This window comes from Myotis lucifugus, unplaced genomic scaffold, assembly GCF_000147115.1.
Source record: "Myotis lucifugus unplaced genomic scaffold, Myoluc2.0 scaffold_458, whole genome shotgun sequence".
Classification (NCBI taxonomy): Eukaryota; Metazoa; Chordata; class Mammalia; order Chiroptera; family Vespertilionidae; genus Myotis; species Myotis lucifugus.
The window spans coordinates 633,553-658,092 of record NW_005871506.1 but is presented as its reverse complement, the minus strand read 5'-3'; the positions used below and the strand labels follow the sequence as shown (position 1 = coordinate 658,092).

Genomic DNA, 24,540 nt, shown 5'->3' with positions numbered 1-24,540 from the left:
AGGTTGGGCCACTGGCTCAGTGCCTGGCTGGGACTTACCTTTTCCACAGGTTCTCATCCACCTATCACCCACTGGAAAGATCGTCGATGATAATATCCATAGCCTCTTTTTTGGAGATTACTTCAAACCGGATAGTGACCCCAAAATCTATGATGAGATCACGGACCTGAAACAGCTCACGGTGGTCATGGAGTACTACCTAGATGAGTTCAACAACATCAGCAAGGCCCCCATGTCCTTGGTCATGTTCAGATTCGCCATTGAGCACATCTCCAGGATCTGCAGGGTCCTGAAGCAGGACAAAGGCCACTTGCTCCTGGTGGGCATCGGGGGCAGTGGGCGGCAGAGTGCCAGCAAACTGTCCACATTCATGAACTCATACGAGCTGTACCAGATCGAGATCACGAAGAGCTACTCCAGCCTCGACTGGCGGGAGGACCTGAAGAAGATCATGCTGCAGGTGGGCGTGGCCACCAAGCGCACCGTGTTCCTTTTCGCTGACAGCCAGGTCAAGGACGAGTCTTTTGTTGAGGACATCAACATGCTTCTGAACACGGGCGACGTGCCCAACATCTTCCCTGCGGACGAGAAGGCCGACCTCGTCGAGAAGATGCAAACAGCAGCCAGGACAGCCGGCGAGAAGATTGAAGTCACCCCTCTGTCTATGTATAACTTCTTTATTGAGCGGGTGAAGAAGAACCTTCACATTGTCCTTGGTAAGAAGGGAGAGACCCACACAGGCCGCGCCACTGACCTCCCGGCCTTACCCTGCAGCCTTCTAACTGGGCTCTCTGTGTCCACTCCTGTCCTCTCCAGACCTTTTGGTCCCACTGAGCCAGGATGGGGTTTTCTCATAGGTTGCAAATATGGTCATTGCATATTCACACACGTACACACATGCCCAAGAATTAAAATACTTGAATTGCTTTCTATTAGGCTGAAGACCCAAATTCCTCCCCTATGGTTTTATAAGGCCGGCTGCCAGACTGTCCTCGTATCCTCTCCACTCTGGTCTCAAACCAAGTTTCCCTCTCTCTTTCTCCTTTAGCCACACCGACCTTCTCACTCATCTACCTGTGCATCACCCTTTCTCTACCACTTTGAATCTAAATAAAAAATGAATGATACTTGGGGTATAGACCCCAAAATTTATGGCTAGATGGGATTGGAGACAAGCTGATGCCTCCATACCTCTGTCAGGAGCTATGGATGAGATCCCTGGCAAGCAGGTCAAAGGGCTCCAATCACTTGGCAAAAGGACCCTAAGGATCTGGAAGGGACAATAATGGGAATGGGAGACCAGTCGCTGAATTCCCGTCACAGAACTTCATGAGAACATCCCACGACTCCCCCCACGCCCCAGGCACTCGTCATGACTGTCCCAGTTACAGCCCTGGGCACAGCAGGGAGCATGCCCACTCACCGAGTCCTTGGTAAGACCCACCGGCTGCCCTGGGCCTCCGTGGAGGAAGGGGACTAATAAAGTCTGTTTCTCATTAGCCATGAGCCCAATTGGGGATGCCTTTCGGAACCGCCTAAGAATGTTCCCTTCACTCATCAATTGCTGCACGATTGATTGGTTCCAGTCCTGGCCCACAGATGCCCTGGAGTTGGTGGCTAACAAATTTCTGGAAGATGTGGAACTTAATGACAATATTCGGAGACAGTAAGTGTTAGCCGCATTTTAATACCCCAAGCATATATTCCAAATTGAAAATCCAGATATTGGCTCTATTCTTGTTTTATGATTTCTCGATTTAGATTTAAAAGTCTTATACTTTTAATCACACTTAGTTAGCTATTTAATAAATAAAACATTTTTTAAATTGCATTTAGTTAGCTATTTAATAAATAAAACATTTTTTCTGTAAAAGAGTAAACTGTATTGTTCGCATTGTCCTGGGATGTACTGTTGCCGCAGCCAGAAGAACCTGAATATAGTGATATCGTTACTCAGCCGTCTTAGAGCTCTTATTCTCAGCAGAGCAGCCTCACCGCCAGGGCCAGGGGGGTGGAATGGGTTCCTGAGGGTAAAGAAAACTTACTCTTGATGTGCAAAGCACAGATCCACGAAAACAAATAAAAAGCTGGGATAAGGGAAGAGATAAGACTGTCAAACCCTGGGTGCCCCATGAAGGCCTGGGCCGTGCCACCTGCCCTATGTCCTTAGTGCAGGGGTGGGCAACCTTTTTGTGAGTGCGTGCCAAAACCAGCAAAATCTCTGACTCAAAATTCTTCTGCGTGCCAACCCTAATTTTTTGAGAACATGTTACGCCTACTTGATATCTCTTAAGGTGTACGTATATGAAAAACCTTGAAAAAATAACAAAATTCATTCGAGCAACAAAAACACAGTATATGATGATGAAAAATACATTTATTTTTTAATGTATACATGTACACTGATAGTCCGACAGATAACTTTATGACTCCGTTTGATATTATCAGTGGGACTTTTGCTGCTGCATCACTGATGACAGAGATTTTACATCAGGTTTATATTTCATGACCTTCATAGATATGCACAAGCTATTACTTTCATCCATCAGGCTACTCCTATTACGAGACTTAACAAAATTCATCACTGAGAACAAAGATTTACAAGCATATGTGGATGAAAACATGGAGAGTAACGCTGTTGCAAAGTTTTTTAAACAGAAAAGTCCTCAATAGTTCGTTTTAGACACTATTGAAATTGCTCTTCCCCTCTCTCGTCAATCCATGTCTATGGTCTTTAAGATAACTTGTTATGTAAAATTATTTATTTATCTAAGATGCACCTACACTGAATTTATCTGAAAAATAAAAAAGTCGATATTAAGAAAAAAATTGTAAGTGGAAGATTATAAGAGAGGGTTTCGCATGCCAGCAAAAGTTACTGGCGTGCCATGTTTGGCACGCGTGCCAGGGGTTGCCCACCCCTGCCTTAGTGCCTGGCAGGGGCCTGGGACGGCTATTGAATGAATGGGTGGGAAATGAAGAAGCAGACAAGGTTCGGAGTGGGCGTGGCTTTCAGTTCTGTCTTAAGAACGTTAGACTTTGTTCTGCAGGCCAGAAGATTTAGCCTGGGTCTGTAGGCCCATGAATAGAACTCAGGGGGTGAGTGAATATGAATGGGGAAAACTACATCTCATTCTCACATCCAGCTGAGATTTTGCATTTTCTTCCATGATGAATGTAGGCAGTAAACCCAGTAGTATTAGCAAGACCTGTGACTTTGTTACCAATAAAAATAACATGGGCTTTTTCATAGTCATTACAGATATTCCCTTAAAACTATGGTAGCTTCCAGGCATGCTGCCCAATTTTATTCAATGCAGCAGTTAGCAAACTATGATTCCTAGGCCAAGTCCACTTTGCAGCCTGTTTTTTTTTGGGGGGGGGGGTTGGTGGGTTTTTTTGTAAATAAAATTGTATTGGAACCACACCCCCTTTTTCATACACAACAGCAGAGTTAAGTAGTTGTGACAGAGAAAAAGTTTGCTGACCCTAATTTAACGCATTAAGCGTATATGTGACTATAAAACAAATTTGGTTTTTAAAATATTTTGAAAAACTCTATTTCAACATAGTTGTTTTCCTGTGTGATCCTATTTTACTTTCTGTATTTACAAACATCATTCTGCAAAGTCTGGAGGCTTCGTCAGGCCCAAGGTAAGAGCTCCTGCCCAGCCTGGTGACTCACAGAGTGACCGGGGTCAGGGTCACCTGATCCAAGATTGTTCAGTCAGCATAAAACCTCCCCAGCCCTTCTGCTGGCTCTGCTGACCTGTGTCCATGGGAGGATTTGGGATTCCATGGGCCCACCCAGGGCGCCTTCGCACATCCTCGCATCTGCACCCAGAGCCACGCTGGTGTCTCTGGCCTCACCCACCGCCTCTGCCCTGGCAGGGTCGTCTCCATGTGCAAATACTTCCAGGAGAGTGTGAAGGAGCTGTCACTCGACTACTACAACACGCTTCGCAGACACAATTACGTCACCCCCACCTCCTACCTTGAGCTGATCCTAACCTTTAAGACCCTCTTAAATAGCAAGAGGCAAGAGGTTGACATGATAAGAAACCGCTACCTGACAGGCCTGCAGAAACTCCAGTTCGCAGCTTCCCAGGTGAGAACGGCCACCACAGAGCAGGGGCGGAGGCCAAGGGCCAGTGGGCGCGGGGGGCCTTGTCCAGGTGCTGCATTCAGGCCCAGCATCCCTGCCCGCAGGACGCCCTCACAGCCTCCTCCCAAGCCCAGCACACTGAGTTGTCTTTACTCAAGATTTTAATAGTTTGTTCATCGTGGATTTGGTGGGCATTAATTTTGACTTAAAATATTGCAACAAAATACTATGTATCATGGTACTCGTTTTCTGGTGCCCCCTTGAATATTGTGCCCAAGGTGAGTGCCTTGCAGGCCTCCCCGGGCCCTGGCCCTGCCAGAAGCCACTAGTCAGGATGAGGCCACGGTTAGGAGCGGGCTCTGTGCCATCAGAGTCCTGGGCTCCAGTCCCAGTTCTCAACTCACCAGCTTCTTGGGGCCTCAGCGTCCTCTTCTGTTGGTAGGTGACAGTCCGTGCTTTGTAGGCTGTCGTGAGGATTTGAAACGCTGACACAAATACCAAATGCCTGGCGTATGAGTTTGTATTCATTTGTGCTTGGACAGGCCATCTTGACAAGCCAACTAAAGCGAGAGCCACATTAAGACAGGGATTTTCAGCACCAGCACAGGTCCGAGACAACTGAATGCTTGCCAGTAGGTTGGCCCGTTGCTGAGCCCAGCAAATCCATGAACACTGCAGCCCAGGGCCGGGAAGGCCATAGGGGCGTCCTTCATGCTCTGTTCCTAGCTCTGAGCCGGTCCAACTGGGATCCTTTGCTTTTAGAGAGAGAGAATGAAGGTGCCAGGTCACGCCCCCTGAGCCCCCCAGGCCCAGGGCTGCGTATAGGAAAGCTCACCTGGAGACACCAAGACGCAAAGAGGCCAGGTGACTGTCCACAGTCACGCAGCCCAGTGAGTCAGTGCCCCAGGAGGTCAGGCCGGAACTGAAAGTCAGACGCATGGTCCAGAGCCCGTGTTATGGCCAGGCCAGGGTGCCTGCGTCTCTCCCCGCGCTTCCCAGGCCTGGGCACAAGGTCACAAACCCTCTTCACATAAGGACACAGAACCAGGGGGGAGTCCCAGCTCTGCATCGGGAACATCTAATGCATTGAGTTGCCTGAGAAACGGCACCCCTCCCTCTGCAGCAGCCAGCTGCCTCCCATCAGAGGTGCTCACACAGTTCGAATGTTTAGAGAGGGAAACGGCCTGCAAGTCCCTTCCATCCCAGGCATCTCAGCCGCACTCACGTGCTTCCTTCACGGACTTGGAAACAATGTAGGAGCTGGTTGGTCAGAGCGTCAGCCGATAAGCCAGGGTTGCAGGTTTGATCCCCGAACTCGGCACACACAGGAAACAATGCATAAATACATGGAACAGCAAATCGATGTTTCCCTCTTTCTCAAACAAATAAATGAATGGATAAATGAAGTGGATTTCCCCCTAACTTGCTCTTGCTCTCCCTCTCCTGCCCCCAACACTGGAAGGTGGGCTCAACAACGAGAAAGGCCTTTTGATATGTTTTCAGTTTATGTGTCTCATGCCGAGCAGGGTGCCCGGACTCTGCAGCGCCTGGTGTGAACCTCACTAAGCATTGAACATCCAGGCGACTCCAGCCAACAACAGACCCCAGTTATGCTGCAAATGCGGAGGTTGGAGGATGGTTCAGACCGGCCTCGTGGTCATTTCACATCACGCTCGCTCCCTGTCTCCTTGCCAGGTGGCCGTCATGCAAGTGGAGCTGACCGCACTCCAACCCCAGCTCATCCAGACATCCGAGGAGACCGCCAACATGATGGTGAGGATCGAAGAGGAGACCATAGAAGCCGATGCCAAGAAGCTCCTGGTGCAGGCGGATGAAAAGGAAGCCAACGCCGCTGCCTCCGTTGCTCAGGGCATCAAGGTATAAAGATCCGGGAGGCGGGGAGCCCGCACAGCTCTGCGGGACGTGTGGTCGTGTGGTCGGCCCGTCCTGCAGATGAGAAAAGTGAGGCTTGGAAAGGGCAGGCGCCTGTCTCAGCAGCGCCAGCCGCTGGGTGATGAGCTCACTCCCTGCCCCCTGGCTGTTTCCAGGGAGCTGGACCGTGTTAGATAGTCTCTGTCTCTCAGAGTCAAGGCCTACGAGACCCAGTATGACCAACCCTCGTCTCTAGGAGCCCCTCACTCTGCTTTGGCCATGCTGGTCTCCTGCCTGTTCTTTAAAAAGACACAAGGCACACTCCGCCCAGGGCCCTGCACCGGCTGGCGGCTCTGCCCAGAGCACTCTTCCTCCAGCCTGGACACCTCTCTCCTCCATCACGTCTTTGCTCACGTGTGCCTGGCATGTCATAAGGTGGAACAAACGTTTGTTGAGGACAGATTGTTGACCTAGAGAACTCCGTTTGCCGTCCTGGGCAGGCGTTTCCTGCTCAGCTATTGGCGGAGAGCCCGGCTGGCACTCCCGGGAAGCTATATATTTCTCAAAGCGCTTTCAGCGGCACAGCTCCACTAGCGCAGCCCGCAGCCCGGCAGCCTTGGGCACAAGAGTGACAGGACAGTACCCGAGAGTCAACAGCATGCACTTCCACAGCTGCACAGCCAGTCGGCGGGACTGGGCCCAGGGTGTGGCACTTAGCGTAGCAGACTTGTCCCAACGCTCCCAAGTAGCAGTTAGAAAACCCTTTTGGCCGTTCTTAGAGCAGGAGCTTGAGCCAGAGCAGCCTGTGTCTGGCTTCCAGGGTGAATAAATAATGGGGCGCCTCCTCCAGGACAGGCCGTCCAGACGGCTCCCTCCAACAAGCCTGAGGCCTGGCCTCTCGGCGCTGCCCTGGGTCCAATCCCTGGTCCCAGTGTCACACTGAGGGTGTGGCCCAGGCGGCCGGGGACGCACTGTGACACACGCTTTTTTCTTTTATGATCTTGGAATAATTATCGACTTTTCAAAATCAAGAGACTGCAAGTAAAATGTCTAAAGTGTCAGCTTTTCTGAGAACAAAAGTCAAGCATCGGGCGACACGGGACCCCCTTCCTGGGCGTGGACGGCGCTGCCGGTGGGTGTCCCGTTCACAAGCCGGCCCGCCCCCTGCCAGCGTGTCGGCTGGCCTGGAGCTGGAGGCACATTAGTTTGAGCTCCCCCTGGTAGAATCAGGCACCTCAGGGCTCAGGATTTGCTCAGCTTCCTCACTGTAACCTGGGGAGACAGAGGGGATACAAAGGCGTGTCGCATGGTCCAGCACACCGAGCTCGAGGGCCCGTGTTAACCACCCCGACAGTGGTCCTTTACCCTGTACCGGGACTTGCCTGGAGGAAGGCCAGCCTGTCGCCACGTGTGGGTGCTCACAGCCAGGCCTCTGCTCCGCAGTGTGAGGGGAGCAGAGGTCCCTGGGCAGGAGGGGCAGGGAGGGTGCAGAGCGACCCGCACACTCACTCCTGGTTTGGCTGGGAAGGGGGGGCCGTGCTCGGCCATCCCCAGGACAGGAGTGAGGTCGGGAGGTGAGTCAGGGGAAGGAGGCTGTGCTGTGTGAGTGCCCGAGGCTTTATGGGGAGCCCAGTCCCTTTCTGAGCCCCAGGGCTGCAGTCCTGGGCTGGTTTCACCTGAGGGAGACCCTGGAGGGCGCCCCACGCGGAGATGAGGGGACTGGCTGACGGAACGCAGGCCCCACAAGTACAGCAGTGGCTTAAACTGGCTGATTCTTTTAAGTTAATGAATCATTTTTCCTAGTGAGGACAAGTGATGCCAGGATTACTGCAGAGCTGGGCACATTCCAGCAGTGTCACACAGCCCTGCTGGGAAGTCAGCTTGAGCCCTGGCCAGTGTGCTCAATGGTTAGAGCGTCTGCTGTTGCATCAAAGGCTCTTAGGTTTGATTCCCAGGCAAGAGCATGTACCTGGGTTCGATCCCTGGCCCTGGTGAAGGACTATTCAGGAGGCAACCAATCAATGTGTCTCTCTCACATTGATGTTTCTCTCTCTCTCTCTCCCTCTCTCTCTCTCTTTCCCTTTCTTTCCCCCACCCTCCTCCCTTCCACTCTTTCTAAAAATTAATGGAAAAAATATCCTCAGGTGAGGATTAACCAAACAACAAAAAACAAAAGAAGTCAACTTTAACTTCGTTTCCATCATTGCCATCATATCATGGTTGCAATTTATGTCGTGCTTTTAAAAAATTTTTTAACATCATATCCCAAATGTCATAGAGTCACTTTAATGACCATGTTAGGCAGACGGTTTACCATCAAGTAGCCCCCCTCTGGCCCTGCCCCCTCTCGGTGCTTTGGGGTGCCCTGGGGGTGCCCCGGATTTGCCCCAGGAAACTGCAGAGCAGATTCACCTGGAGCTTGAAGTGCAGTGCCCAGGCCCCACCCAAGCCGAGGACCAGACTCTCTGGGTGGCCTGGGGAGGGGCACCCACTGCGCTCAGAGTTGGAATCACCTGGCAGCAATGTCACGATGAGAGCGAGTTTGAGACGCCTGACGAGCGAGCAGCGGGAACCCAGGCCTGGACCCTGAGGGAGAGCCGTGGCTGGGCCGCAGGGAGGCAGGGTGTGGGTCCCCGGCATGAACAGAACCAGGGCAATGTGGCGCCCCGGGCACCTGGGGACCCCAGAGCGGTGGCCGAGCCAATGCCTTCTGGTCCCTGCCCCAGCTCTGCAGCTGCCGTGAGGGAGGCAGGGCCGGGCTGGTTCTTCCTCTGCCTCCACTCGGTACACATCCCGTGGCTGACGTGGGGGCCAGTGGAATGGCCCAGGCCTGGCCATTCATTTATTTAATACAGGGATATGGACATGGCTTGCTTATGGGTGGGGGGTGTTTGAATGTAATGGAGCTAAATAAATCATTGCTATCCTATATAATAAAAGGGTAATATGCAAATCAAACTGCTGAATAACTGGTCACTATGATGCGCACTGACCACCAGGGGGCAGACGCTCAATGCAGGTGCTGCCCCCTGGTGGTCAATGCGCTCCCACAGGGGGAGCTCTGCTCAGCCACAAGCTGGGCTGACGGCTGGCGAGCATAGTGGTGAACCTCTGTGGCAGCGGTAAGGATGTCCAACTGATGGCTTAGGCCCGCTTCCCACAGGGCACGGGCCTAAGCCATCAGTTGGACATCCCCTGAAAGCTCCTAGACTGTGAAAGGGCACAGGCTGGGCTGAGGGACCCCCCTCACCCCACCGAGTGCACAGATGTTGTGCACCAGGCCTCTAGTAGGTTTATAAGAGAGCGGAAAACCTATAATAAAGAATCCATGATACACGTACCCATACATGCATACATACACACACACATATGTGGGAAAGCAGGACCACCTGTGTCGGTTTGCCCATCATCATAACCTGCAGGATCTAGACGCCAGGGCTCGCTGCTCTGCCTCAGACTCAAGCTCCCCGTGGAGTCTGCTCACCAGCTGGGGATCGCCTGGGCTGCGGGCTGCACTCCACACCGGCTGGGGATCGCCTGGGCTGGGGCTGCACTCCACACCAGCTGGGGATCGCCTGGACTGCGGGCTGCACTCCACGCCGGCTGGGGATCGCCTGGGCTGCGGGCTGCACTCCAAGCCGGTTGGGGATCACCTGGGCTGCGGGTTGCACTCCACACCGGCTGGGGATCGCCTGGGCTGTGGGCTGCACTCCACACCGGCTGGGGATCGCCTGGGCTGCGGGCTGCACTCCACACCGGCTGGGGATCGCCTGGGCTGCGGGCTGCACTCCACACCGGCTGGGGATCGCCTGGGCTGCGGGCTGCACTCCACACCGGCTGGGGATCGCCTGGGCTGCGGGCAAAGCTGGGAGTCAGGCTTGGAGCTTGGTGCCATACCTGACCAGCTGCGGAAACTGAGCTAACTCATTTGCTTCCTGAAACCTTGTTTTTCTTTTTCTTTCTTATTTAGTCACTAGACCTCTAACTAATCTATAAGATCCCTTCCTGTTCTAAAAGTTTCATAATGTTAAGCTTTCTTTTTTTAATTAAGATGTAACTCACATACCATTAGATCCACCCTTTTAAATTATGCAATTGTGGCTTTTCGCATTTTCACAGAGTTGTACAACCACCGGCATTATTTAAATCCAGAATATTTTCCTCCCCACAAGCAGCCCCCGACTCCCCTCCGGCCCCTGGCAGCCACTCGCCGACTTCCTGCCTCACAGGATTTCTCTGCACATGCATGTATATGGGATCACGGCGGCCGGGGTTCTGTGTCTGGCTCCTGTCACTCAGCATGAAGTGTTCAAGGCTTATGCGTGTGTTATTTCATGAATCAGTATTTTTATGGCTGATATTTCATTGTGTTAATTTTGTTTTTAAATGAGGAAATTTTGTTTTTAAATGAGGAAATAATGTCTCCTCCCAGATGTCACTAGCCAACTCCCGTCTCGTCTCTATGCCTGTTCCTCATCCCCCTGAGCCGAGTCCTGCCCCTGCCCGTCGCTGAGCCGCAGGGATCCCGCCCCTCCCCGCTCAGCTCCCCGCACCTTCATCTTCCCTGGACTGGCCCTGACCCTCTTCCCATCTGTCACTCACCTGTGAAGACTCATCCTTCATCGCTCAACCCATCCTTGGTCCCCACTACATATATCTCTTGGGAATTTTTTTAAAAACAAAGTCTTGACTTTAAAAGATTACAAACCATCTGAATTCCTAAAAGTCCAAGGCATCCAGGCTGCAGCCCCCAAGGGCGGTGCCGGCCTCCCTGCACCCAGAGCCCTGGGCACCTTCCCGGAGGAACGGCCGTGGGCGGTGCCTCTGCCCACCCCCTCCCGGACGGTTTTCTCCAGGAGCAGAGCCTCATCCTCCCCCGTGCCAGGCATGCCAGGCGCTGCGCTCACCCCTTTGTCCCCGTGTGCCCGCAGGACGAGTGTGAGGGGGACCTGGCCGAGGCCATGCCAGCACTGGAGGCCGCACTGGCTGCGCTCGACACCCTGAACCCAGCGGACATCTCCATGGTGAAGTCCATGCAGAACCCCCCCGGCCCCGTCAAGCTGGTCATGGAGAGCATCTGTGTCATGAAAGGGCTGAAACCTGAGAGGAAGCCGGACCCCAGTGGCAGCGGTAACCTGCCCGCCCAGCGCGCGCGCGCACACACACACACACACACTCACACACACCCACCCGCCTGCAGGCAGTGTGTGCAATCTCGGAGGAAGCGAGAGGGGCGCCAGGCTGTGCGTGTGCTCCAGACCAGAGAGCTCCCTGTGCCTCCTCACCGCCCCTCTCCTCCCAGGAGCCAGGAAAATGCTGGTGTCACAGGAGAGCTGAGCAGTCAAAGCTCCTGCCTGCAAATCATTACAAAGACAAAGGTCAGGGAGACCCACAGGCACATAGACAGAAAGAGATCATGAACAGGGAGAGATCCGAGGGAAGGAATTAGGAGGTGGATGGAGACAGCGACAGAGAGAGAGGATGGGGGACAGACTCAAACACAGTGTCAGACAGAGAAACGGGAGAGAACGACATGGAGGCTGTGAAGAGAAACAGACAAAGACAAACACAAAGGCTGCCAGTGAGAGAGAAATGGAGACGGACGCAGAGGTACAGAGACAGAGAGACATGCAAATGTAGAGCAAGTGGAAGAAGAGAGAGACAAGGAGACACAGACACTACGGGAGAAGAAAAGGGAGGAGGAATATGAGATGGTAGAGGAGAATCTGAGGCAGAGAGATGAGCAGAGGGAGGCAGAGGCAGACTGGGCGGGAGGTGGGGAGACAAGGATTCCAGGGGAGAGAGGAAAGCGCCTCATATAAGTGAGACTAGCCGCATTAATAGGTAAATGTTCAGTCTCCTTAAAATCAGATTTCCATGTAGGGTCTTGTATGAAGACAGGGGCCTTGGAATTGAACGAGGTTGAGGCTTCCGCTTCCCATTGGTTAGCACTCCCTCTTTCCTGGTGGTGGTGGCCGAAGCCCCATGAAGGAGACGCAGAAGGAATGGGGAATGGACAAGCCGGTGTGGACTTGACAGGGGGCCGTTAGGGCAGCAGGTGAGGGGCGTTCTGTGAGGCTGAGCAAGGTGAGCCAGCCAGCACATCTCCACTCGGGGCACCCAGGACCCGCGGGGCATGAAGAGGCTGAAGCCCGGCCCCGCCGGCGCCTCTCTGAGAGCCATGGGGATCCTCACTCAGTGGTCTGGGCATGGCCTCTGTGTGAATTAGCATTTTTTTTTGAACTCCTGTGTGGTTCGAAGGTGCAGCTGGGGTTGAGAACGGTGCACAAATCATAGCCAGGTCCCAGAAGTCATTTCTCTTCTTGGATCATTGATGATCCACACAGGACCCATTGTTCGCCTCTCTAGCTCAAAGGTAAAGCAAATTGTGTGCACTGCTCACTTACCCTGCAGCATTCAGCCCGGACAGTGGGCTGCAGTTAGTTTTGGGCATCCTGGATTTACATGGAGCGGGTCACTCTCCTGACGGTAAACAAAAACCTCCATGGGAATGTTTGATCGCTGTGCTTGAGTTAGAAACAGGACACATTTGAACTGTTGTAATTAATATGATGCCTCAAGTACAGCTTTTTTTTAATGCTCACCCACGGACTTTTTCATTGAGTTGAGAGAAAGAGGAAGGGAGAGAGAAAGAGAGAGAGAGGAGGGAAAAAACAAACATCAATGTGAGACAGAAACATCCATCGGTTGCCCGACCGGGGGTGGAACCTGCAACCTAGGCATGTGCCCTGACCTGGAATCAAACCCTCCACCGTGGACGACGCTCCAAACAACTGAGCCCATAGCCAGGACTCATGGACGCTTGTTAGGATGAGCGATGGTTACAGTGCCAGGAGCCAAAAGGCCTCCAACCTTTCCAACCTGTCAGCCTTTTAGGAGCCGCCTGGGGTGAGGTCAGGGCTCACTCAGCCCGGGGTCAGCGTGACGAGGGCTAAGGAGAACAGGCCCGGCTTCGTCTTGGGCAGGTGGCAGAGGGCCTCTGTCCAGCTGCAGTCTTCTTCCCCGCCTCGCCTTCTCTTGGGCCCCCACTCACTCACGAGGAGGACGCTTTGGGTTCCATCCAGTCCACCTCCCAGACGCGAAAAAGAATATTTAAAACACATGCCCATGACTCCTTTGCCCTCTCCATCTATGGCTGGGATGAGGGGCAACATTCATTCAATACAGACCGATGACCGAGTCTCAGGCACTGTGCGGAGAACAGTAAACACAGACCCCTAAGCAAAAAGTCACAGCTTGCAACAGATGCTGTAAAAAGAACAGACGCTCTAGCTGCTGAGATGAAGGGCAATGCTGTGGGAGGGGTGCAGGGGCCGCTCGTTAGGACTCATCTAGGGAAACCCCTCTGTGGCCCGTGAGGGTGGTTTCTAAAATGAGCCCCCAGTCTGGTCAGGAGCCAGCTGCAGGCATGCGCAGCTCATGTAGGGAAGCCTCGGACAGCGAGGCGTTGCAGGAGGCCCTTCATGACTGGCGTCCGAAGAGCAAGGCAGCGATGAGGGGTGAGGTCAGTAGGCCTCCCAGACCATGGTGAGGAGCTTAGACTTTCCTTTTCTTATTTAGATTTTGTATCTTTAAAGCAGCTTTAAGTTCACATCAAAGAGGTTTCCCATATTCCCCTGCCCTCACCCATGCACAGTCTCTCCCGTCCATTATCAACACCCGCCACCACAGCAAACCCACACGGACACATCATAATCACCAAAGCCCATAGTTTACACGATTGAATGCTCTTGGAGGAGCACATTCTATGGGTTTGGACAAACATAGAAGGACGTGTCCATCGTTATGGTATCATACAGAGTATTTTCTCTGCCCTTAAAGTCCTCTGTAGGATTTGATTTTTTTTTGCCAGATCCGAGGAACCGTCACTGCAAAGCTTTAGGTCTCAGCCAGAAATCTTAATGATAGTCTTATTCCTTTGCTCACCTGACAGGCAAAATGATAGAAGATTACTGGGGGGTATCAAGAAAGGTTCTTGGCGATCTGAAGTTCCTGGAGAGTCTTAAGACATATGACAAAGACAACATCCCCCTAATAATCATGAAACGGATCCGAGAGAGATTTATCGACCACCCAGATTTCCAGCCGGCCGTCATTAAAAACGTGTCATCTGCCTGTGAGGGTCTGTGCAAGTGGGTGAGAGCCATGGAGGTGTACGACCGCGTGACCAAGGTGGTCGCTCCCAAGCGGGAGCGGCTGAGGGAGGCAGAGGGGAAGCTGGACATCCAGATGCAGAAGCTGAACCTGAAGAGAGCAGAGCTGAAGCTGGTGGAGGACCGCCTCCAGGCCCTGAACGATGAATTTGAGGAGATGAACATCAAGAAGATGACCTTGGAAGAAAACATTGATATCTGCTCCCAAAAGCTCATCAGGGCAGAAAAGCTCATCAGCGGTCTTGGGGGAGAGAAGGACCGATGGACAGAGGCTGCCCGGCAGCTGGGGATCCGCTATACTAATCTGACCGGGGATGTGCTGGTGTCTGCGGGGACTGTGGCTTACCTAGGGGCCTTTACCGTGGATTATCGGGCCAAGTGCCAAAATCAGTGGCTGGCCCAGTGTAGCAAGAGGGTCATCCCCGGCTCCAGTGACTTCAGTCTCAGCAACACGCTGGGGGATCCCATAAAAACCCGAGCCTGGCAGATGGCCGGGTTGCCTGTTGATTCCTTCTCCATCGACAACGGCATCATTGTGTCCAATTCCAGACGCTGGGCCTTGATGATTGACCCTCAGGGGCAGGCCAACAAGTGGATCAAGAACATGGAGAAAGTGAACAAGCTGTCTGTCATCAAGTTCTCGGACAGCAACTATGTGAGGACACTGGAGAACGCCCTGCAGTTTGGCACCCCTGTCCTACTAGAGAACGTGGGGGCAGAGCTGGATGCCTTCATTGAGCCCATCCTGCTCAAGTCCACATTCAGGCAGCAAGGGGTCGAGTACATGAGGCTGGGTGAAAACATCATCGAATACTCCAAGGACTTCAAGCTATACATCACTACCCGCTTGAGGAACCCACATTACCTCCCTGAAGTCGCTGTGAAAGTCTGCCTCCTCAACTTCATGATCACCCCCCTGGGCCTCCAAGATCAGCTGCTTGGCATCGTGGCTGCCAAGGAGAAGCCAGAACTGGAAGAGAAAAAGAACAAGTTGATTGTGGAAAGTGCCAAGAACAAGAAGCAGTTAAAGGAAATTGAAGACAAGATCCTAGAGATCCTCTCCTTGTCTGAGGGCAACATCCTCGAGGATGAGACTGCCATCAATGTTTTGTCCTCCTCCAAGGAGCTGTCTGAAGAGATCTCCGAGAAACAGGAAATTGCTTCGGTGACAGAAACACAGATTGACCAGACTCGGATGGGCTACAAGCCGGTGGCTGTCCACTCTGCCACCATCTTCTTCTGTATCTCTGACCTGGCCAACATCGAGCCGATGTACCAGTACTCCCTGATATGGTTCATCAACCTCTACATGCAGTCGCTGGTGCACAGCAAGAAGAGTGACGAGCTGGAGCTGCGCATTGAGTACATCATTGAGTACTTCACCCTCAGCATCTACAACAATATCTGCCGCTCTCTGTTTGAGAAGGACAAGCTGGTTTTCTCCCTCCTCCTGACCATTGGCATCTTGAAAGAGAAAAAGCTAATTAACGAGGAAATTTGGTACTTTCTCCTCACTGGCGGCGTGGCCCTGGACAACCCCTTCCCCAACCCAGTTTCTGAATGGCTGTCTGAGAAAGCGTGGGCCGAAGTGGTTCGTGCATCCTCATTGTCAGGATTGAATGGCCTGATGGAACATTTGGAAGAAAATGCTGATAAATGGAAGCTCATCTATGACTCAGCATACCCCCACGAGGAGAAGTTCCCTGGCATTTGGAAGTTCCTTCAAGGGTTGGAGAGAATGGTGATCCTGCGATGTTTGCGGCCCGACAAGATGATCCCGGCCACCCGGGAGTTCATTGCTGAGCACATGGGCAACGTGTACATTGAGACCCCTACATTTGACCTCCAGGGGTCCTACAATGACTCCAGCTGCTGCACACCCCTGATTTTCGTGCTGTCTCCCGGCGCAGACCCAATGGCAGGTAAGGGTGGACTGTGGTATGAAGAGCCCAGAATGTGAATGGATGGCAATAGCATGTCCCCTTTAGCAGGCATCTCCATTTCAGATGGCTCTGAAGGCCAGCAGTGAATAGGCCGGGCGGGGTGGGGCGTGGCGACTGCAGGTTTCTTTCCCGCCTAAAGGGCCAGCTGCTACTCCACCCTCTGTGCCCTCTGGTGCTGTGAGCCAGATCATCTGATTTTTTTAAGAGAAACAAGACATGCAAAAAGCACTCCTTTTGACATCTTGAGAACTCATTCAAATGTTTTCTTAAAAATTGTGCGAGGCCAAGCTGTGGCTAGATTTAGCCTGGCTGTTAATTGGCCACCTTTGTTTTAAACCATTTTTTTCTGACTATCTCAGCTGGGCTTTCCTCTTTTCTTTTAATTTTTTAACTTTTTGGATAATTAGTACTGTAAGTCATGATTTAAAAACAACCAAGCAATGCCATAAGGTGTAGAAGTGTGGCTCAACCAGGGCCATTTTGCCCTCAGGGACATTTTACAAAGTGGGGAGCATTTTTATTGTCACAACTAGGGGTGCTACTGGCATCTAGTAGGTAGAGACCAGGGTGCTGAACACCTCACAGTGCACAGGGCTCAACAATGGATTATCTGGCCCCGCCTGTCAGGAGAGCTGAGGCCGAGGAACGCTTATGTAAAGTGAAGGTGCCTCTTCCTAGTGCTTCCAGGAGTAGCCACTGTTACCAGGTTGTGTATTTTCCCAGGAATCATTTGTGCTTATTAAAGGGTATGTGTTGTTTTCAGGAATTAGTTTTCTGTTCCGTTGAGGGATTGCAAAGCTTTAGTTGTCTCTGTTGCTGAATGAAGGAAGAGTGTCAGAAACGCAAATGACAAGGTTGGCGTGTTGGGAGAAGGCCGAGGGGTGTGACACGCACCTGACCCAGGCGGATCCAGCACCTGCCCACGAAGGCAGTCAGAGGTGGCAGCTGGGAGCCATGGGTCTCCTTTCCAGGTTTTGTGCCAATACGTTATCGCCAAAGATCAGCTGGGGCTGTCACAACCAATACCAAAGACGGGTGCCTTGAACGGCAGACGTGGTTCCTCCCAGTCCTGGGGAACAGAAGTCCACGCTCAGGGCTGCTGAGGCCTCTCCGCGCTCACTCGTGGCCACCTGCTTCCTGTGTTTGTACAGGGTCTTCCCTCTATGCCTGTCTTCATCTCCTCATGTAAGGACACCAGTAATAGTGGATTAGGACCCGCCCTTTTGACCTCATTTCAATTTAACTACCTCTGTAAAGACCCAGGTCCTGGGAGTCAGGACTTCAAGATATGGATCTGGGGGGACGGAATTCAGCCCACAGCAGAGTCCGTGTGTAATCCTTGGGGCATCAGTTCTCCCATTTGTTGTCTGTGCTGACAGTCCCTGAGCGTGGTTGGTAGTTGGTGGTAGTTTACTGTGCGTTCACCAACAGCAGCGTGTGTTGTTTTGTGGGGGTCTCGCTGGCGTGGGTTTCAGGAGTGCCCTAACTGAACAGTCTATAGACGCAAACAGCGGTGCCCGGGTGTCCCGTTCCAGGTCAGTGTATAGGGACTTTCTCAGCGTGGGGACCTGTGGCGTAGGCTGCGTGCTCTGATTTCTCACTGGAGGGTTTTTATTTTCCCATCCAGGCTACAAGCCAGTGGCAGCTTCCACGGTGCTTCTTGAGTCAGTGACCAGATTTCTGGCCTTCTCTCCATGAAGGCGCAGCCCTTGGAGGATCCTAACTTTATTTTATTTTAAATCTCAGTTCCAGCACCCCACCTTTTTTGAGTGCAAAGTTATGCCCATCTCCCATGGGCAAACACCGCTTCTGAGCGGGTTAAATGACGTGTGGTATTTTCCAATGGGGAAATCCTTTGCAACCATGACAAAGAATAGGGCCTTTACACACGGACTGACGAGGGGACCTCTGAGTGAAGGAAGCACAGGTGGGGTCTACAATTGGTGTGAGTATAATCGTATTCCGCATGCCTGAAATGCATAAATGTCTCTGGAGGACTCACAGAACCTGGTAGCATTGCTGCCTCTGAGGGAGAGAGAAGTGAGACTTACCTGAAATTTCGCTGTACAAACACCTGTTTTTCCCAGTAAAATAAATTCCTAAAATCCCAGTTCCTTGTCCTTTGGCTCTGTGCTCACCTCTCTAGTTTTGATCTCTGTCTTTATTTTTGGCACCTGGGAATTTCTCTTTCCTTCAACCCTGATTTTTTTCAGTTTCTGTAATTTTTAAAAATCAATAATGTCTGTATATTCAGAGCAAAAGAGAGACCAATAGTGTCTTTGCTCTCCATCTTCACCAAAGTCTAAAATTTCCCCAGAGACTTGCTTATTTGTAATTACCAGCAGTCAGTGAGTGTCTTTTGGAGCCCAGAATTGTAACGTGGCCCCCCTGTGACGTGACTGTGAATATGGTCTTGGCTGGCTCATTCTCTTAAAAGCCCCTTTTCCTCCTGGCCCCAGGCCTGCTGAAGTTTGCGGAGGATCTTGACATGGGAGGCACCAAAACACAGATCATATCCCTGGGCCAAGGCCAAGGCCCTATTGCGGCCAAAATGATCAACATCGCCATCAAAGAGGGGACCTGGGTGGTCTTGCAGAACTGCCACCTGGCCACGAGCTGGATGCCTGCCCTGGAGAAGATCTGTGAGGAGGTGATCGTCCCTGAGAACACCAACGTCAGCTTCAGGTGAGAGGCTCCCACACTGCCTGTCCTGCGCGGCTCGGCTCCAGGCACTGTGCTGATGGCAGGGAAGGCGAAGACGACCAGACACAGTTCTGCCCTTAGGAGGCTCAGTCTAGCAGAAGGCAGCCTGCAGAGGAACGATGTTCATGTTCTAAGAAGGGCCCTGGGACACGGAGGGGGAAGGGAGAGTCGGGGAGACCTGGAGGACTGATATTGGCCTGGGGTTTTGAAAGGTGAATAGGAGTTCGCCAGGAAGGACATTCCAGGCAGAGGGGACAGCATTTGTAAAAAGCAAAGATGGTGTTAGGGAAGCACCAAGAAGCTATGCTGTGACCCTGGTGTGAGATGTTGTTGAGGGGAGGTGATAGGAAATGTGTCTGGAAAGGTACTTTAAATGTCAGCAAATCTGATGCTTAAAATTCTTTGTCTTTAAAAATATCTCACCTGTAGTCTAGGCTCCGCTGTCCTTGCTCTGGCCTATTTCTCAGGCGCCATGAAACACTGGAAACAGCTATGTGTTTTTGTGAACTTTCAAGCCCAGCAAGTAGCTTGGTTGTACATCTGCAGAGTGAGGAGATGAACCAGACAGACTTCACAGCCCCTTTCCACTCCCATGTGCAGCAGTGCCCTTGGTCCAGCAGGGCCAGCCATACAGCCGGGGCCTCACCCAGGGACTGCTTGGTGGTGTCTGGTGTATAAGCTAAGAATAGTTTTTACATTTTTTAATGGTTGAAAAAAATCAGAAGAATAATACCTCATGACACATGAAAATGATATGAAATTAAAATGTCATTGTCCATCAATAAAGTTTTGTTACGATACAGCAATGCTCACTTATATATTATCAAGGATCAAGGATGCTTTCATGCTGCAGGTAATGTGGCAGCAACCATCTGCCTGCAAAGGCTGAGCGCTTACTATTTGATCCATTACAGCAGTGATTCTCAACCTTCTGGCCCTTTAAATACAGTTCCTCATGTTGTGACCCAACCATAAAATTATTTTCGTTGCTACTTCATAACTGTAATGTTGCTACTGTTATGAATCGTCATGTAAATATCTGATATGCAGGATGGTCTTAGGTGACCCCTGTGAAAGGGTCGTTCGACCGCCAAAGGGGTCGCGACCCACAGGTTGAGAACCGCTGCTTTACAGAGACTTTGCCAACTCTAGTTCTACCCCAAAGCCTGGTGGATGTTTTCATTTTAGTCATGTCTGCCTGAAAATAGGAAAGTGTTTAGTGTTTATTTACAAAGCCAGACTAGGCCATAGTTGACTCTATTCATGTAAGACTCAGGGAAGATTCATGTAAGAGTTTAAGTGGGATCTACTAGTTTCAAGAATTCTGTTTGGTTTGGGATGATGAGTTGATTCATTGACCATTAATGACACACTCAATGAAGAAAAATTATTCATTAAGGTCCTCAATACTATGTTCCTAATCCAAAAGGCATGAGCTCAGGTACCTACAGGAGCCAGGAATGTGCCACAGATGAGGGAGGGGGTCTAGGCACAGGAATACCCCACTTTCCACACTACAGCAGCAGTCACCCTGGCCGTCAGCCTCAGGCGGGCACGACCGAGAGCGGTGGGGACAGTAGAGGAGAAGCCACGCCCTTAGAGGAAGAAGAGCAGCCCCTGCTCATGCCGCTGGTGTTGCCATGCAGGAACGAAAGCCTCTTGATTGGATGTTGTCGTTATTTAAAGGGTATGTAGGGATCTAGAATTTTAAAAGAAAACCCTACATTTTTAAAAGTGGGCAATTACTTAAAAAATATGTTGCAGCATCAGGTTGGTTTTCTGGGCCTGAACTAGATGTCAGCCATCTGCAGACTAAGGTCAGGCCTCAAGCCAGCAGCGACAGCCTCTTCCCACCTCCCAGGCCCGGGCCTGGACCCACAGGGCCGTGCCTCCTCCCGACCTCCTCGCCTGTGTGGACGCTCAGCTGCGTCCTGTGTTTCTAATGGCCTTCCGTCGCCAGATTCGCCTGTTGGTAAACCTCTCTAAAGTCTAGCAAAGCAAACAAACAAAAACCTGCAAAATGAAACAGAACAGGCTGCCACGGAGCTCGGGTAGGAAACACAGATGAAGGAAAGCCTAGACGCCAGTGCGCGAAAGTGTTAACTCGCTGAGGTACCATCTTTTTGCTTCTACATACATTTGCATATGTTCCCATTTTTGTGGGCATAGATAAGCTTTTATATTTCAAAGGAAGAAGCCTTCCATACCTTCAGGGCCTGTTCCAAATGCCGCCTCCATGACTGCGGTCAGCAAGCTTTCTCTGTAAAGGGCCAGATAGTGAATATTTCAGACTTTGAGGCCACGTGGTCTCTGTTGCAACTACAGTGGGGCCTTGACTTACGAGTTTAATTCGTTCCGAGACTGAGCTCATTAAGGAGCTCGTTAACTCAAATTACTCTGGGTGGAGAGACAGCTGGTATCTCAAAAAACTCGTTAGTCGGGACACTCGTAAGTCAAGGCCCCACTGTAGTCAGCTGCAGGAAAGCAGCCGCAAGTCCTATGTAAATGAAGGGGCAGAGCCAGGGCTGAGCACTGTATTTACAAAAGCAGGCCCTGCTGGATTCTGCCCCTGGCTGGGCCGATTGCAGACCTCTCTCTGCAATAGAAACCTCCTGTTCCCGTGGGGACATTACTTCTCTTCTGCCCTGCGGTCTTGGTTCAATAATGCATTTACTGTGGCATCGGTTTGCTTGCCTTTTCTCCCCCGCCTGCCCGTTTCCTCTCTAACAGCAAGGCTGTGAGGAGCTGGGAGCTGGGAGCTGGGAGCTGGGAGCTGGCTCACTTCAGCCTCTCCTGGGTGCGGGCTTTAGCTCAGCCAGTCCAGCAGGGCAGACGGGGCCTGGACGGCGGGAGCCCGGCTCACCTCTCAGTTCAGCCACTTCTAGGGGGTGTGCACGTGAAACACCCACTCGGCATCTCCACGTTCCCAGTTCCTCTCTGGTCAGAGGGGTCGCAACCCCCCACAGAGGGGCTGGGAGGCAAAGCACGGGAAGGGACGCGTTGGTTCTTAGCCTGGCGGCACTGGGCGGTGCTCAATGGATGGTGGCTAATATCTGTGTTACTGGTTTTTCCATTTAAGTTACTGCATTGCTCTAAGTCAGTGGTTCCCAAACTTATTTGGCCTACCGCCCCCTTTCCGCAACCCCCCACAGAGGGGCTGGGAGGCAAAGCACGGGAAGGGACGCGTTGGTTCTTAGCCTGGCGGCACTGGGCGGTGCTCAATGGATGGTGGCTAATATCTGTGTTACTGGCTTTTCCATTTAAGTGAATCACTGCTCTAAGTAGTTGGGTCGCTGTCCCTCCAGACTCTGGCTGACCAGCTACCCCTCCGAGAAGTTCCCAGTCAGCATCCTCCAGAACGGGATCAAAATGACCAACGAGCCTCCCAAAGGGCTGCGGGCCAACCTCCTGCGCTCCTACCTCAACGACCCCATCTCCGACCCCGTCTTCTTCCAAAGCTGCACAAAGGCTGAGATGTGGCAGAAGCTGCTGTTTGGCCTCTGCTTCTTCCACGCCATCGTTCAAGAGCGGCGGAACTTCGGGCCGCTAGGTAGGCGGGGCGCGGGCTCTGCTCAGAGGGACGCGGGGAGACGCGGGAGACGGTGGCCACACAGGCTTCGGGACACACGTGTACTGAACGGGACTTGTTGGCTATCTGAAACTATAACTTTACCGAGGGCCCTGTACTTGTATTTAATAAACCTGGCAACCCCAGAACCAGGTCAGCGTCAAGGCCAGGAAAAGAGGTGTTGCTGAAGTCACGTGACGACGAGAGAATCGGGGCGTGAGATGTGTATGCGCCCACCTGGGGCACGGTGGCCGTTATCCACAAAGCGCCACCAGGTAGTTTGTAGCATGACAAGGAAAGAAATACGCTGGGACATGTTTGTCTGTGCTTCTCGAAAAAATAAAGGTGATGTGTTCACTAACAGACCCAGCCATGGCCTCACTTCACTAGATGCTGACTGGTTCCCGTGAGAGCCCGAGCAGCGCACGCTGACAGGCTCCTGGCCATCGGCGGCGGCCGCTGCGGCTGATCTGCTCCACAGCCTGGACGTGACCCTGCAGGGCCCTCAGCTCGTGCTCCTTAACCAGGACGCAGCTGTCTCTGGGGGTCCTCCGAGCATCCTCTTCCTTTCCCTGCACACCCGCCCGGCTGCAGACGCGCCCTGGCCCTGCACAGAGCGGCCGGGACGGGCAGCCCAGGGCCCGCTGCAGACTCTCCCGCGCCCCACCATGCGGGTCTCCCAAAGTCTGGGCACCTCCTTGGCTCGCAACCAATGGCCGGGTGTGCCAGAGCATGAGTTACTACTCTGCTGTTTTATCATTTTTTTAAAATATATTTTATTGATTTTTTTACAGAGAGGAAGGGAGAGGGATAGAGAGTTAGAAACATCGATCAGCTGCCTCCTGCACACCCCCTACTGGGGATGTGCCCGCAACCAAGGTACATGCCCTTCACTGGAATCAAACCTGGGACCCTTCAGTCCACAGGCCGACGCTCTATCCGCTGAGCCAAACCGGTTAGGGCCGTTTTATCATTTTTAATTTGAGTGTGAATGTTCAGGAGATGAAGTGACTCGGCTGAGCCCAGGCCCCATCGACCTGCTGTCTTACACCAAGCTCTGCTCGCACTCAGGCTGCTGGTGTGGCCCCGGGCATTTCTCAGCAAACCCAGGGCCGCCAGTTCCTGCGGGGAGGGAGCCCGAAGCTGGCTGGGCTCGAGGCCCAGGGCGCTGCCCGCTGCCCCTGCTGGCCAGGAGCCCTGTGCCTCCACTGTGTCCAGCCGCAGGTGCTGGCACCTTCCTCAGCGAAGGGGAGGCCACCCGGAATTTGGTTTTAGGACAGACGCCTCCTCGGCTCAGGGGCCGCAGCCACAATCCCTGTCGAGGCTGATGGCCTCGAGCTCTGTCTGGCCCACACGCGCTGAGCCCTCCGCCCGCCCCACACAGGTTGGAACATCCCTTACGAGTTCAACGAGTCGGACCTGAGGATCAGCGTGCGGCAGGTCCAGATGTTCCTGAACGACTACAAGGACGTGCCGTTCGACGCTCTGACCTACCTGACAGGTATTTCTGCGCGTATGGGGCTCTGCAGCCACGGCAGCTCCTGCTCCGCCGCCCCCAGCTGGACTCGCTCAGGGTTCCCCTCCGCAGACGGAGCCACACCAACGCTGTCACCAGGCCAGATATTGTCTTAAAAGAGAAAGAAATTAAGATATTAATTCCTACCTTCAAATGGTTCACAGGGAGAAAAATATTTTTTAATGACAATACAGTGATAAGTTCAACGAGAGAAACACCTGTAAAGTAGGAAGGCAGCCCAGTGAGTAGCCTCAGGCTGGGGCAGGAGATGATCATGGAAAACCTCCTGAAGGCACAAAGATGGGTTTTGAGGGATGACTAGGAGTTTTATAAGTGGAAGAAGAAGGGGTAGAGCCATGGGATGGGGATGAGGAGAGAGGTTCCCCGCAGAGGGACCTGAGGTGGGAACCTGCAGTTGTGGGAAAGCCATCCAGTCAGCATGGCCGGTCCATCGGCAGCCTCGTGTCAGTCGCCTGCTGTCTATGATGGAGGATGGAGGTGTAGAAGACTTGGCTTTATCCTCAAGGGTAAAATAGGGGTGTGCTCAGTGAATGGAACGCCGTGGCCAGGGGCAGTGCAGACCATCCCTGCAGACCACACTCCCATCTCTTCATCCCAGAGCTAAGGGCTATCGGCTCCTCTCCCCAGGCCTGGGCAGG

General features: G+C 52.5%; 1 protein-coding gene across 1 annotated transcript in view; it reads left to right on the top strand.

Moving 5' to 3' along the window:
* DNAH3 (dynein axonemal heavy chain 3) overlaps positions 1-24,540 on the top strand; it is a gene marked incomplete at its 5' end in the record, with an annotated part of 172,487 nt that overhangs the window by 135,986 nt on the left and 11,961 nt on the right. The window contains 9 exon segments of the mRNA XM_023744381.1: positions 50-716; positions 1,501-1,666; positions 3,892-4,108; positions 5,801-5,983; positions 10,909-11,107; positions 13,932-16,073; positions 18,554-18,779; positions 22,103-22,347; positions 23,750-23,866. Coding sequence (XP_023600149.1) covers positions 50-716; positions 1,501-1,666; positions 3,892-4,108; positions 5,801-5,983; positions 10,909-11,107; positions 13,932-16,073; positions 18,554-18,779; positions 22,103-22,347; positions 23,750-23,866 — 4,162 coding nt within the window.